Consider the following 14414-nt stretch of genomic DNA (forward strand, 5'->3'; position numbering starts at 1 on the left):
GTGGAGGTGGAGGTTGTCCCAGTGACTCTGCCACAGGAGTTTTGCTGATGATTTAACAACTGAGAGACATGACTGCAGATCCCGACGGAGGTTCCACGCTCCCTCGAGCTCTGCAGCAGACCGAGCTAGCATGTCAGCCTGTTCATTCCCGCGTATATTGGAATGTCCAGGCACCCAAACCAGTGAGAAGGATTTATGACATGAATTCAGCTTATTAATGATGTTGCCCTGGATTTCATTTGTATCCGTGCGGCCGGACTCTATTGCCTGAAGGGCTGACATAGAGTCCGAAAAAATGACAATTGAATTATGAATTGAATTTAAAGCATAATCTATGGCTTTGTCAATAGCAAAAATTTCAGCAGAAAAACCGATGTATGGGTAGGCAGCCGGAACCTGAGGGCACATTCACACGACCATACACTTGCACCCACACATTCACCTGTCTTGGAGCCGTCTGTGTAGAGATGTAGGGATGGAGGGAGGCCAGCGACGAGGGCTCGGAAGTGGTGTTGGAGCTCCACCTCGGTAACCACAGCCTTCTTCCCCTGAAGCCAGTTGATGTTGAAGGTGGTGGTGGGAAGTTTCCATGGGGAAGGGTGGGCAGCACGAGCTGGTCCGCATCGTCCAGTCTCACGCCCGTTTGCTGGCAGAGCGTGTGTAGTCTGACTGAGACTGGACGGCGGACCGCATTGTGGAGGTGGTGGTGCTGCCATATAATCTTGTTTGCTGTGTTACCGAGGGAGCTTTCCGAGCCGCTTTTATCCCATGAGATAAAAGGAGGGCGTCGCGACGTAGTTGTAGCGGTGGTGTATTGGCCTCAACCTCCATCCGCGCCACACGAGTGCAGCGCAGGGCTCCAAGACACATTCGCACACATTCATTCTGCAGTACATCCAATCTCCTCAGTGTTGGTTCCGACGCAGACCCATACACCAGTGAGCCATAGTCTAAATGAGAACGAATTAAGGACTTGTACACCATTAATAAAGATTTTCTGTCTGCTCCCCATGAAGTACCAGAAAGGTATTTGAGGACATTGATCTTTTACGACAACGAATGAGCAATTCATTAACATGAGTCTTCCAATTGAGTCTGCTATCAAAATGCAGACCCAAGAACTTGACTGAATTTTGAAACGGTATCGGTTGGCCTTGAAGAGTTATTTGCAAATCAGGTACGTTACGTCTAGTGAAAACAACACCGATACACTTAGCAACTGAAAACTTAAATCCCCATAATGAGGCCCAATGCTGGACGGAATCAAGAGCATCCTGAATCCGCCCGCTGAGAATTGTGCGTTAGGCGAGGAGTGCCATAACGCACAATCGTCGGCGTACAATGAGTATTTAAGATTCCTTGGGACGGGAGTTGTTGACAGAATATCATTAATCATTATACAAAATAAAATGGGACTAAGAACACTACCCTGCGGCACCCGTTCTCCTGGACGAAAACGTCCGAGATTACGTTACCAGGAAGCTTGACAGAGAATGTTCTGTCCTGAAGAAAATTATAAACAAAAATGGGCAAGTTACCTCTGAAGCCATGAGCGTAGAGTTTCATGAGGATGCCGTGTCGCCATGTCATGTCGAAGGCTTTGTGGATGTCTAAAACACCCCTATCATGAATTCTTTTTGGCAAAAGCCTCTGAAATGCAATGCTCCAGGTGTGTTAGGTGATCCATCGTGCTTCGGTACTTCCGAAAGCCCGACTGCTGATCACCTAACAGACCCTTCGCTTCTAAAACAAAAAGTAGCCTTCGCTTTACCATACGTTCCATGACCTTACATAGACAGCTCGTGAGCGCAATAGGACGAAACGCACTGGGGTCCGTAAGGCGTCCAGTCTTTTTGGGGATTGGGATTGTGTGGGCGAAGTGCCAAGACTGAGGGAAAGTGTAGGTGGTCCATATTCTATTGTAGAGCGTTAATAATTTTGAAAGGGAGTGGTGGCCGAGATTTTGTAACATGATATATGAAATATTGTCTGGACCAGGACTGGAGCCTTTACAGGATTTCAGGGCAAAGAGGAGTTCATCCAACGTAAACTCTGTGTTGTAGTCTGAGTTTACGCCTCCTGTGGCAAAGTTTGGGACAGTGAGTTCTGCAGCCTCCTTCCTTGGAAGGAAGGTAGGGTCATAATAAGTTGTGCTGCTGGCCTGATGGAATTGGTGGGCTATGGCATTTGCTATTTCTGTTTTGTTATCAATTATAATATCATTTATTTTAAGGGTGGTGATAGGAATATATGGTTTTCTGTTATTTAAGATATTTATTGTTTGCCATACTTTGGAGAGAGGAGTGGTGCGGTTAACAGATGATATGAATTGTCTGAATGAGTCTTTCTTTGCATTACGGATGACTTTCCTTGCCTGAGCCCTTGCCTTTTTATAGGCTATGAAATTTGCTTGACTGGGCTGCTGGCTGAAGTACCTGTATCGTCTATTGCGCTCACGAAGTGCTTGTCGGCAATCCGTTGTCCACCATGAGACTCCATGCTTAGTGTAAACTGCAGAAGTCTTCGGAATACAAGCCTCAGCGGCGTGTAATATGGATTGTGTTGCGTTGCTGACCATCGTGTCAATGTCCTCGCCAGATATATCCACGTCGGCAACCCCACGGAAGGTTGCCCAGTCTGCTCTCTTGAAGTTAAACTTGGGAGGGCGGGGGTGGGCGGGATGTCGCGTGCATAAGAGATGCAGATGGGCAGATGGTCACTTCCGTGGAGTCGTCGATGACTTCCCAGGAGAAGTCAGGAGTATACCTGGCGAGAGCAACGACAGATCAATGGCAGACGCGTTACCAGTCCGATCATCTACACGAGTCGCACTTCCATCGTTCAGAAGACAGAGGTTTGTCTGTAATAAAATGTTTACTATCTGCTCCCCACGTACACTTGACCTCTCACTTCCCCATTGTTGATGATGGGCGTTAAAGTCGCCAACAACTAGCCTGTTGCCCGGAAGCTGGCTAATAAGAGATGTAATGTCATCATCAACAATGGAGGTATTGGGAGGCAAGTAGAGGAACAGATAGCCAGATACGTGTCGTTGAATCTCACCCTGCACGCGACCGCTTCCAGAGGTGTATTCAACGTCACTTCTGTTTGTGTCAGTGTTTTGTGTATGTATATAGCAACGCCGTGTCCCTCATATCTTCTATACGGATGGTAGTGTTTTAGCACTGCAGGATCAGGCTGATCCTGTAGTCTCGTCTCTTGTAGACAAATAACGGACGGCCTGTGTATGTTCACTAAAAGTGACAAATATGGATCTTTATTCCGAATACTTCTGCAATTCCACTGTAACACCTTGAACATTATGGCTTAAGAGTTGTGGTGGCGGCCGTTTTCTTAGTCCTTTTGCGCTCAGAGGCGCTGCCGGGGGACCTCTCCCGGCCCTTACTAATGGTGACATCCATCGATTCATCAATTGTTAACTCCCCGGAGCTCGTCGAGAGGGAGCGAGCGTGTGAACTCCTTCTCGACGGCGCGGGAGCGGCGACGACATGAGAAGGGCGTTGACGTTCAAGCTTTGTTAAATTTAATTTATTAGACTTGTCTGTCTTCTCACCCTTACTGGGAGTACGAGAAATAGCAGACAGGTATGGAGCAGAGGAAGTTATAGGAGTAGAGGTTTTAGTAGTAGTAGTAGTAGATTTAGCAGATGATGAGGCAGAGGTTGAAGGGGAATCAGTGGTGGTAGATGGAGCAGGCAGCAGGTCGCTGAGGTCAGTCTGGATAGCAACAGTACACATCTTAGGTGGAGCCCTTACTGTTGAAGCGTAGGAGACGTTTGAAGCAGGCGCGGCCTGCGTCTGCTTCACTCGCATCCTTGCTTCATAGTAAGAGATCCTTCAGTAGCCTTAACCGTGCAGACCTCTTTCTCCACTTTCCACGCGGGACAATCGCGTGAAAAAGTGGAGTGAGCACCTTCACAATTACGGCACTTCTCTACCAAGGATGTGCACTGCTCCACAGAGTGGCCCTCTCCTGCGCATCTACCGCAGTAAGCGTGGGAAGACCGACAAGCGTTACCATGGTGACCATAAAGCTGGCACTTGAAACAACGGAGAGGATTCGGAATGTAGGGACGAACGGGAACCGACTCGTACCCTACATGAATCCTCTCTGGCAACTTAGCAGCACTGAAGGTGAGAATGACTGATGCTGTGCTCCTTCTTGTACCGTCAACCATTTTAGTAATTTTCCGAGCCTCAATGACATCCTGATCAGTCATGCAATCGACGATCTCGGTCGGTTCCATATCCACAAAATCGCGGTGGGAAGCGACTCCCCGACACGAGTTCATGGACACTGGAATCGAAGCCTCGATCTCGATGTCATGAATGAACCGGAGCTTCAACAATGATTTAACTTGATTTACGTTAAGTGTCTGAACAAGTAGATCACCACTAGCAAGTTTTTCACATTAACGACATTTCCTATGTTACAGTCAATGACCTTCTTTATTATAAAAGAATTAACAGTAGACAGGCGGGTGTTCGTCTTGGAATGTAGAGTCACATACGTCGCTTTAGAGGGTCAATAGACAGTCTGGCAGTCGGGGTCGTCGATCAGTGTCCTCCCTCCCCCTTACGGGGGGAGGGCAGGAAGGTCCGTCAGGCATGGAGGGGGGTACACCCCCCTCCTGCAGGAGGAGCAGGACACAAGTGGGAGGTGGTCAGGAGGAGTTACCTAATGTCAGATTGTCCTGCCAAACCACTCTAAGGGGCCGGACGGTGTTAATTCACCCCAAAAGCACGCTCACTGAGGCGGATCCTCCGTAGGTGTGAGAGGAAAGACAATCTGACAACCGGGCAACAGACACCTTCTGTTGCCGCTAAGGAGAGGACAGTGAAAAGGCAAAGCTAAAAACACGGGACAATGGGAAACCTAACTTTATTTGACTAATACCTAAGCCTGATGGGCGTACAAAAAATCCACACAGAGGTGGGTGAAGGACAGAGCGCAGGACGACACGTGTTTAAAGCACGGTGTCTTGGCCGAGTCTGGCTCGATGATTGTCCTATCGCTTTCAAACCTATGTCATATATACGATATGTTGATGATACGTTGGTGTTTTTTAAGGAAGCATCACATGCAGACCATTTCCTACATTACCTTAACTCACAACATGACAATATCAAGTTCACTATGGAATCTGAAATAGACTCACAAATCCCCTTCCTTGACCTAAACATCACAAAAATCAATGGTAGACTTTCCACCTCTATTTATCGTAAACCTACATTTTCTGGCCTCGGTATTAGTTTTTTCAGCTTTTGCAGTTTCCGGTTCAAAATCAATTCAGTCCGTACCCTCTTACACCGTGCCTTTGCTCTGTCTTCTTCTTACCTAAATTTCCATAATGAAGTTACTTTCCTAAAGGATTTTTTCTATAACAATGGCTTCACCACCAACCTGTTTGAGAAAACTCTGAATAACTTTCTCCAAAGTAAATACCTTCTTAAACATCCAATTACCACTGTTGCCAAAGAAACAATCTATTTACGTATTCCATTTTTAGGTGAGGTTTCCAAGAAATTAGAAAGGGGTCTATATGAAAAACTTACAAAATATTATCCTGATAAACATTTTCGTATTGTGTCTACAAATAGTCTATGTATAGGTAGTTTTTTCCTCTTTAAGGACACTCTGCCAACTGCCTTACGCTCGTCGGCTGTTTATTGTTTCACTTGTCCCAGCTGCCAGGCTGAGTATGTGGGTAGCACCTTGCGCTCACTTATAAACCGAGCCAGCGAGCATTTAGGCCAGTCTGCCAGAACAGGGCGCCCGCTACACAACGCCCCATTTTCCGCGATACGGGACCACTGCCTCTCATGTAAGGTTCAACCCAATCTCAGTCATTTCCGTATCCTCGCCACCTGTAATAGACACAGTTTAAGAATACTGGAATCCCTATATATTTCCCAAGTAAAGCCATCCCTCAACAATACTCTGTCAGCATACCCACTTATGATAGTGTGAATTTTTACCATTGTAATTCTCTTTGTATTTTTACTTTATTCTTTTATACTTATATTTGTTTTATCGTTTTATTTTATTTTAGACCACTGATGATGACATAAGATGAAATGTCGAAACGTTTGGCCCATTAAAGATGCTGCTCGTAGCTACCTTAGTTATTGCTTTCCTGCTATATATATATATATATATATATATATATATATATATATATATATATATATATATATATATATATATATATATATATATATATATATATATATATATATATATATATATATATATATATATATATATATATATATATATATATATATATATATATATATATATATATATATATATATATATATATATATATATATATATATATATATATATATATATATATATATATATATATATATATATATATATATATATATATATATATATATATATATATATATATATATATATATATATATATATATATATATATATATATATATATATATATATATATATATATATATATATATATATATATATATATATATATATATATATATATATATATATATATATATATATATATATATTATATATATATATATATATATATATATATATATATATATATATATATATATATATATATATATATATATATATATATATATATATATATATATATATATATATATATATATATATATATATATATATATATATATATATATATATATATATATATATATATATATATATATATATATATATATATATATATATATATATATATATATATATATATATATATATATATATATATATATATATATATGGACAAATAGAAGAGAAAAACGAAAGTAAGTCAAGAAATAATAAGGACAGTTGTAATACTACCACATCCACCACGTAGGAGCATGAAGTAAATACACAGACACATCAATGAAATTCAATAGTCTTGGATTATTTTTTTTTATTGTTACGTTTTCTCTCAGTGTTTCATTTAGGTTGCGTGCGTGGAATGTTTCACGTGTAATGAAGGAAACGACGAGTTTTCGTACTTCTGAAGAGAGAGAGAGAGAGAGAGAGAGAGAGAGAGAGAGAGAGAGAGAGACAGAGACACACACACGTGGGAGAGGGGAGATAGATGTGTGTGTGTGTGTGTGTGTGTGTGTGTGTGTGTGTGTGTGTGTGTGTGTGTGTGTGTGTCTTCTGATATCTTTCATGCATTTTCTGATTTATAAAGATTTTTATTGTACCAGTCTTATGCTCTTCGTGTCAACCTTCTTTAACGGAACATCCCCTCCCCCCCGCTCTCTCTCTCTCTCTCTCTCTCTCTCTCTCTCTCTCTCTCTCTCTCTCGACCCACAGGACCGCCGGAGGAAGTCAACAATTGCACAGTACTCAACGTGACGTCACACTCCGCTGGCATCAGGTGTTTGTCTGGTTTCGACGGCGGCCTGCCACAGCGCTTCCTCCTGCAGGTCAGTGGTAGGCGGAATAAGTAAGGTCTGTTTTTTTTTTTTTTTTTCAATACATGAAAAGTGTGTAGCTATATATTGATACCTTCCTTAAGGGTTTTCATATGAGTGTTAATTTGGCTTTTTTCATGTATGCCGCTTTACATTCGCATCTTTTTTATTGGATTTTGTTTGAAAGTTATTAATTAATTTCTTTTCTTTTGGTTTCTTGTGCGTGATAAGTAAAAAAATTCCGTATTTATTTTGACAAAATTTGGCTTCAAAAATATTTATTATTAGTGCTTTTGAGTCTACTCTATGTCAGATACTTTCCCTAACCTTCACCATTCATCTCGCTCTTCTTGGTATGATATACAAAAAGTCAAAATTCAAAGGTCTGAGCAACCCAGGACACACTGGTTTTAGGTGTCTTGGCATATCTTTGGTCTGATGTTTCTCATTGTCACTGACTTAATGTTGTAGTTTTCTAGTTTGGCTCAACTGATCATGAAGTACGTATGGATTGATGAGGAAAGCCTCTCTGAGTTGAATGCTCCGCTGCAAGAGAGATATGAGTGCAATTATCTTGCAGGCAGACATTAGGAAGTATAATAGCATGCGTAAGTGTATAACATTAAATTTTTATCCGTGTCTTACCTTTGCCGGTGGAGCAGAACTGGTGTTTGTTGGAAGTAAATAAGCAGAACTTTCATGGTCATATTACTTTGCCGAAGTTAGTAAAAGCCAGGCAGAATGTGTTGTGTCTTTTAAGATATTTCCACTTGGCGTTTTATCTTGGCATAGAGGAAAATGTAAATATTTCTTAAGCACCACAACCATCACTACAACACTACACCACTACACACCACGACCACCACCACCACTACCGCCGCCACACCACTCTTCAAAACCTATTAATATCTCCACCGCCACCACTACCACGACCACACCACCACCACCAACCTCCAGCACAACAGCTTCCTCCCCTTCCCTCCAGGCCCTCCGTCTCCAGTGCTCCTTTTTCGCTTCCTTCCTTCCTCTCCAGGCCGCTCAAGCTTTCTCCTCCACGCCCATAACTTCTCATAACCGGCGTGAGTGTGTGGTGTGGCGTGAGTTTGCATATTACCAGATATTTACGGTATAATGCGTTTGTGATATCCTCCCAAACCTCGAAGGATCCAGCGTGGGGAGGGGCCGCAGGGGAGGATGACGTCCGGGAAGGAGCGGGAGACGAGAGGAGGGAGAAAAGGATGAAGGGAGGAGAGAGTTCCGACCCGTCGACCGGAAGCTTATTATGAGGATTCTTACTCCGTCACAGCCCGCCTTCGGGAGCGCATCTCATTTGTTTCTGCCTCAAAGGGTAAAACAGGAAGAGAAATGTGATCCTGTGCTTTCCTTTTGGTGGAGGTTCACTAGTGGCCAGACAGGACTATGCGCTTCCTGACGTATTGCTCTTAAGCGTGGTTCACACGAACAATAATTCCCCCATGTTCCGACACCAACTTGATGCGGTAACACTGTTTCGGCGCCATTGTTTGTGTTCCCGGCACCACTTAGGCCGTGATACTACCAGGTCGGTTACTCTGGGAACTTCTTGTGTCCTTTTAACATTAAAAAACACTAATAAATCATGACTTGTCAGTTGATGTGACCAAAAAGTGTAGTTATATCCGTGTGTGAATTGCCAGAATGGCATAGATCTACATAGACTTCAATGTTAAATTATAATAAAACTAATATAACATTACTGGTGATTTTGCTGTTAAGTGCATCCCCAGAGATTTTTGCTCTTGAAATTTCTTCACAAATTTCACCACAACCAACAATGTACTTTAACTTAACCTCTGCTAGCTAAACCTAACCAAATTAAACTCCAAAGCCATACGAATTTTAGATGCAGTACCAAAAATGTGTTATTTATACCTAGCCCTGGGGCTCTCCATCTCATGCCAAAATACCTTAATAAGTAATGCTTGCTACTTGATCTAGCCAAAAGATGTGGTGATATCCCTGTGTGTGTTGACAGAAGATGCTTCTGGTACAAGATTTTCTTATGTATATGTCAGGATAAGACAAACTTAACCAAAGAATTTTATTCACTAACCTAACATTATTGACTAATTTTCCGTAAAGTGCATCTCCCCAAAACTTAACCCTTGAGTTCACGTGGGGAGGTTCCACTCACAGTTATGTTTAGATACAGTGGAATCAAAAGCTTTTCGTGTCATCAACTCCCCTCCTCTGACTGACTGTCTTCAGCCTCTTTCTCACCGCTGGATGTTGCATCTCTTGTTATCTTTTATCGCTATTTTTATGCTAATTGCTCTTCTGATCTTGCTTACTGCATACTTCCCTTCCTACTGCGGACTCGCTGCATAAGGTTTTCTTCTTCTTCTCACCCCTATTTTGTCCATCTCTTTAACCCAAGAGTTAACCAGTACTCTCAATCATTCATACTTTCCTCTGGTATACTCTGGAACTTCCTGCCTGTTTCTGTATTTCCATCTTCCTACGACGTGATTTCTTTTAATAGGGAGGTATCAAGACATTTCTCCCTTACTTTTGGTTAACTCTTCATAACTTTAAGGGAAGTGGCAACCCAGTGGGCCTTATTTTTCATTTTTTGTTGCCCTTGTCCAGTCTCCCCTCTAAAGTAAAAAAAAAAAAAAAAGGCTAATTCTCTATAGTTAACTATTTATTGTAAGTTTCCCGGTACTATTAATTCAGTATTAACACTAACCTAATCAAACTCAATATGTGGGAGGCAAACCCAACCAGAAGACTTAAATAGCAAATTATAATAAGGCCAATATAACATTACTGGTAGATTTTCTGTTAACTGCATCCTCAGCACCTTTGCCTTTGAAACTTTTAACTTTCACTAATTTCATCACAACCAACAGTTTACTTGAATTTACCTGTGATAGCTACATTTTACCTAATTAAACTACAAAGCTATAATATATATAAAGAATATTACATGCACTATCAAAAATGTATTATCTAGCCTATGGGTTTCAATTCTTCTCTATTCCCACACAGTAATTTATTCCCTGATATTTCAACTAACGCTCTTCAGATCGTACTGCCGCTCACAGTAAGAAGTTCCCGTACCGTGTGAACAACGAGTGTGTGATCGTCCAGCAAGGCGGAAACAAGTCGCTTAGAAAACGGGAAAATGTGATACCGGTAACGAGGAAACATTGCGCTGGTGAACCACACTTTAATGCGGTTACGATAATAACAATGACTTAAATGTAGTAATGATGATAATCGGCATAATAGTAGTAGTAGTAGTAGTAGTAGTAGTAGTAGTAGTAGTAGTAGTAGTAGTAGTAGTAGTAGTAGTAGTAGTAGCAATTGTAATAATTGTAGTTGTATTATTATTATTATTATTATTATTATTATTATTATTATTATTATTATTATTATTATTATTATTATTATTATTATTATTATTATTATTATTATTATTATTATTATTATTATTATTATTATTATTATTATTATTATTATTATTATTATTATTATTATTATTATTATTATCATTATCATTAATATTTTCATTATTATTTATTATTATTATTATTATTATTATTATTATTATTATTATTATTATTATTATTATTATTATTAATAATAATAATAATAATATTATTATTATTATTATTATTATTATTATTATTATTATTATTATTATTATTATTATTGTTATTATTGGTATTATTATTATTATTATTATTATTATTATTATTATTATTATTATTATTATTATTATTATTATTATTATTTTTATTATTATTATTATTATTATTATTATTATTATTATTATTATTATTATTATTATTATTATTATTATTATTATCATTACCCTTATTACTTTTATAGTTATCATTAGCAGTAGTAGTAATAGTATTATTAGAAATAATAATGATAATGGTAATAATTATTATTATTATCGATATTAAAAATATATAATAATAATAATAATAATAATATTAATAATAATAATAATAATAATAATAATAATAATAATAATAATAATAATAGCAATAATGATGATAATAATAATAATGATAATGATATAATAATAGTAAGGAAAACAACAACAAAAATTACAACTACAACAATAACAATAACAATAATAACAAAACAACACTTAAAAAGCCTGAGGAATACTTTATTATGTTATTTCTTGCACACGGGCGCGCGCTCACACACACACACACACACACACACACACACACACACACACACACACACAAACACAAGCCAGAGGACCGGGCTTCGATTCCCCGACCGGGTGGAGATATTTGGGTGTGTCTCCTTTCACGTGTAGCCCCTGTTCCCATAGCAGTGAGTAGGTACGGGATGTAAATCGAGGAGTTGTGACCTTGTTGTCCCGGTGTGTGGTGTGTGCCTGGTCTCAGGCCTATCCGAAGATCGGAAATAATGAGCTCTGAGCTCGTTCCGTAGGGTAACGTCTGGCTGTCTCGTCAGAGACTGCAGCAGATCAAACAGTGAATCACACACACACACACACACACACACACACACACACACACACACACACACACACACACACACACACACACACACACACACACACACACACACACACACACACACACACACACACACACACACACACACACACACACACACACACACACACACACACACACACACACACACACACACACACCGCGTAGTGTAGTGGTTAGTACGGTAGACTCACAATCGAGAGGGCCGGTTTCGAGTTCCGGTACGGCGAGTCAAATGGACAAGTCTCTTAATGTGTGGCCCCTGTTCACCTAGCAGTAAATAGGTACGGGATGTAACTTGAGGGGTTGTGGCCTCGCTTTCCCGGTGTGTGGAGTGTGTGATGTGGTCTCAGTCCTACCCGAAGATCGGTCTATGAGCTCTGAGCTCGCTCCAGCAGACGAGCGAGGTGAATTACACACACACACACACACACACACACACACACACACACACACACACACACACACACACACACACATTTCTTAAGTTTATTTTCAACTTTCTCAAAATCCAAATCGATGCTCGATTTCCAACTCCTAATCTTCTGAGATTCTGAAATATCTTGGAGGAAGAATTGTGAAGGAAAGAGAGGGAAAGTAAATGAAGATCGGAGATCTTAGGAGCGTGAAGAGGGAAAGAAGAGATGAGGGGAGAACAGGATCTGAAAGCTTAGCAATCTTAAGACGCAAGAGGGGACTGCAAACCGTTGACAAATACACCTACATGCACGTGAAATGAACATTTATCTCATTGGAGACGGATAAGTTTATTAGGTTGACTAATAGATATCTCCCATCATGTAATGTTTTCAGCTCTTTATAGAAGCTGAAGCCGTATAAACAAATAATCTTAGTTTGTCTCAGACCAACTCTTAGTCTTAAAGTTGTGTTTTGCTTAGAGTTAGTCAAAAGATTTGAAACACGTGTGGAGGTGGCTCAATGTGGAGTTACACATAATACCAACTTAACAAACTTGCCAGACCACTATGAAGCTCAGGTCCTCCTACTCAAAGTTTATCAGCCCCGTAAGAAAGTTTTACGTAACATGAGTGACTCTGAATTGTTGAATGTGACAGACTGCACCTGCAGGAGTGCTATTTCTGACAGACCTGGTGGGAGATGTCTAGGAGATCCGCTCAGGAAGGAGTGGTCCGATGACTCTAGTAATTGAAATATTAGATACAGTGCTATTTAGCCAATAGTGAATGCAGCTCTCCAGCAATTGTTATCTTGAGTCTTCCTGTGTTCTGTATTTGGTGTGTCTCATTTACTTTAGAAGTGTTTGAGTCCCATGCGGCTTTTTCGTGTCGGTGAGTAAGTGAAGCCATTCAGGTTACGTTTCCAAATAGCACTGACTGTATGAGGAAGGAAAGTCTTGCATTGAGTCCAGCTGGGTGTCCTGTATTGGCCGTTTTGGCCTTACAAATCATCATCTGTATACTAAAGAAAAAAAAAGGTAGGAAATGAGGCACTGCTTAAGTGGGAGCAGTGGGGCAGCAAGGCTGAAGGACAAACACCGAGACAAAATAAACGTTCTTTGCGCTTGGTGAAATTTGTTTATACATTCTATACACAAATTTATGTGCTCATATTCTCACAAACTTTATGATAAATTATTAGTTTTGTTTCTTCTTAAAAAAAAAAGTTAAAAAATGATTGCTCTATAAACTAGAAATTGATCATTTTTTTATACCGTTTTGCTTTCACCATTTCATACTGGGACATGAGTTCGTCTTAGCACATCAGAACAAGAAATTCCTAAGAGATAACCACAAGTACAAAACGAAACTTAAGAATCTTTGTTAATACATCTCCTGAAACAGATATATATTCTGAGTGAAAAACAAATGTAAAGATTCTCATTGTCTTCGTGTTCCATACCTGTTTCAGTCAAAGAGTACATCAGGAGTCATGTTTTAATATAGTATAGTGTACATAATGTGGAATTGTTTAAAATATACATACATTTATAAGTTTGCTAAGTCAGTTACTTAAAACCAACTTTAGACAGTATATTCAAAGGAAAAAGAAAGCACATACCACCACCCTCCTACAACACCCCCTTTCCCCCCACCACACACACACACACACACATACATACACACGCACACATTTCTACTAATCATTACAGAACAAGCAACATTTTGATTCAAGCCGAAGGTACAACAGTGGGTGGTTATTTCATCGAATCAAGGTTTAATGGTGCCGCATAGCACGTTTGATGCCGCCCCCTCACACTGCCTTTCTCGCCTGTCAGGGACTGATGTCCTTTACCACATAATTGACTGATCGTCCTTTTATCACAATAATACGAAAGTCGGCATAACGTCTCTCTCTCTCTCTCTCTCTCTCTCTCTCTCTCTCTCTCTCTCTCTCTCTCTCTCTCTCTCTCTCTCTCTCTCTCTCTCTCTCTCTCTCTCTCTCTCTC

The 14414-nt window shown here is 39.9% G+C and overlaps 1 protein-coding gene across 3 annotated transcripts in view; it reads left to right on the forward strand.

Annotated features, from left to right (window-relative positions):
- LOC123505018 (hemicentin-1-like) overlaps positions 1-14414 on the forward strand; it is a 579315-nt gene that overhangs the window by 551287 nt on the left and 13614 nt on the right. For all 3 annotated transcript variants that reach the window (XM_045256028.1, XM_045256029.1, XM_045256030.1), the window contains one exon: positions 7354-7466. In XM_045256028.1, the coding sequence (XP_045111963.1) occupies positions 7354-7466 (113 nt within the window). The remainder of the gene's footprint in view (positions 1-7353; positions 7467-14414) is intronic.

Source organism: Portunus trituberculatus, chromosome 17 (assembly GCF_017591435.1).
Source record: "Portunus trituberculatus isolate SZX2019 chromosome 17, ASM1759143v1, whole genome shotgun sequence".
NCBI classification, from domain to species: Eukaryota; Metazoa; Arthropoda; class Malacostraca; order Decapoda; family Portunidae; genus Portunus; species Portunus trituberculatus.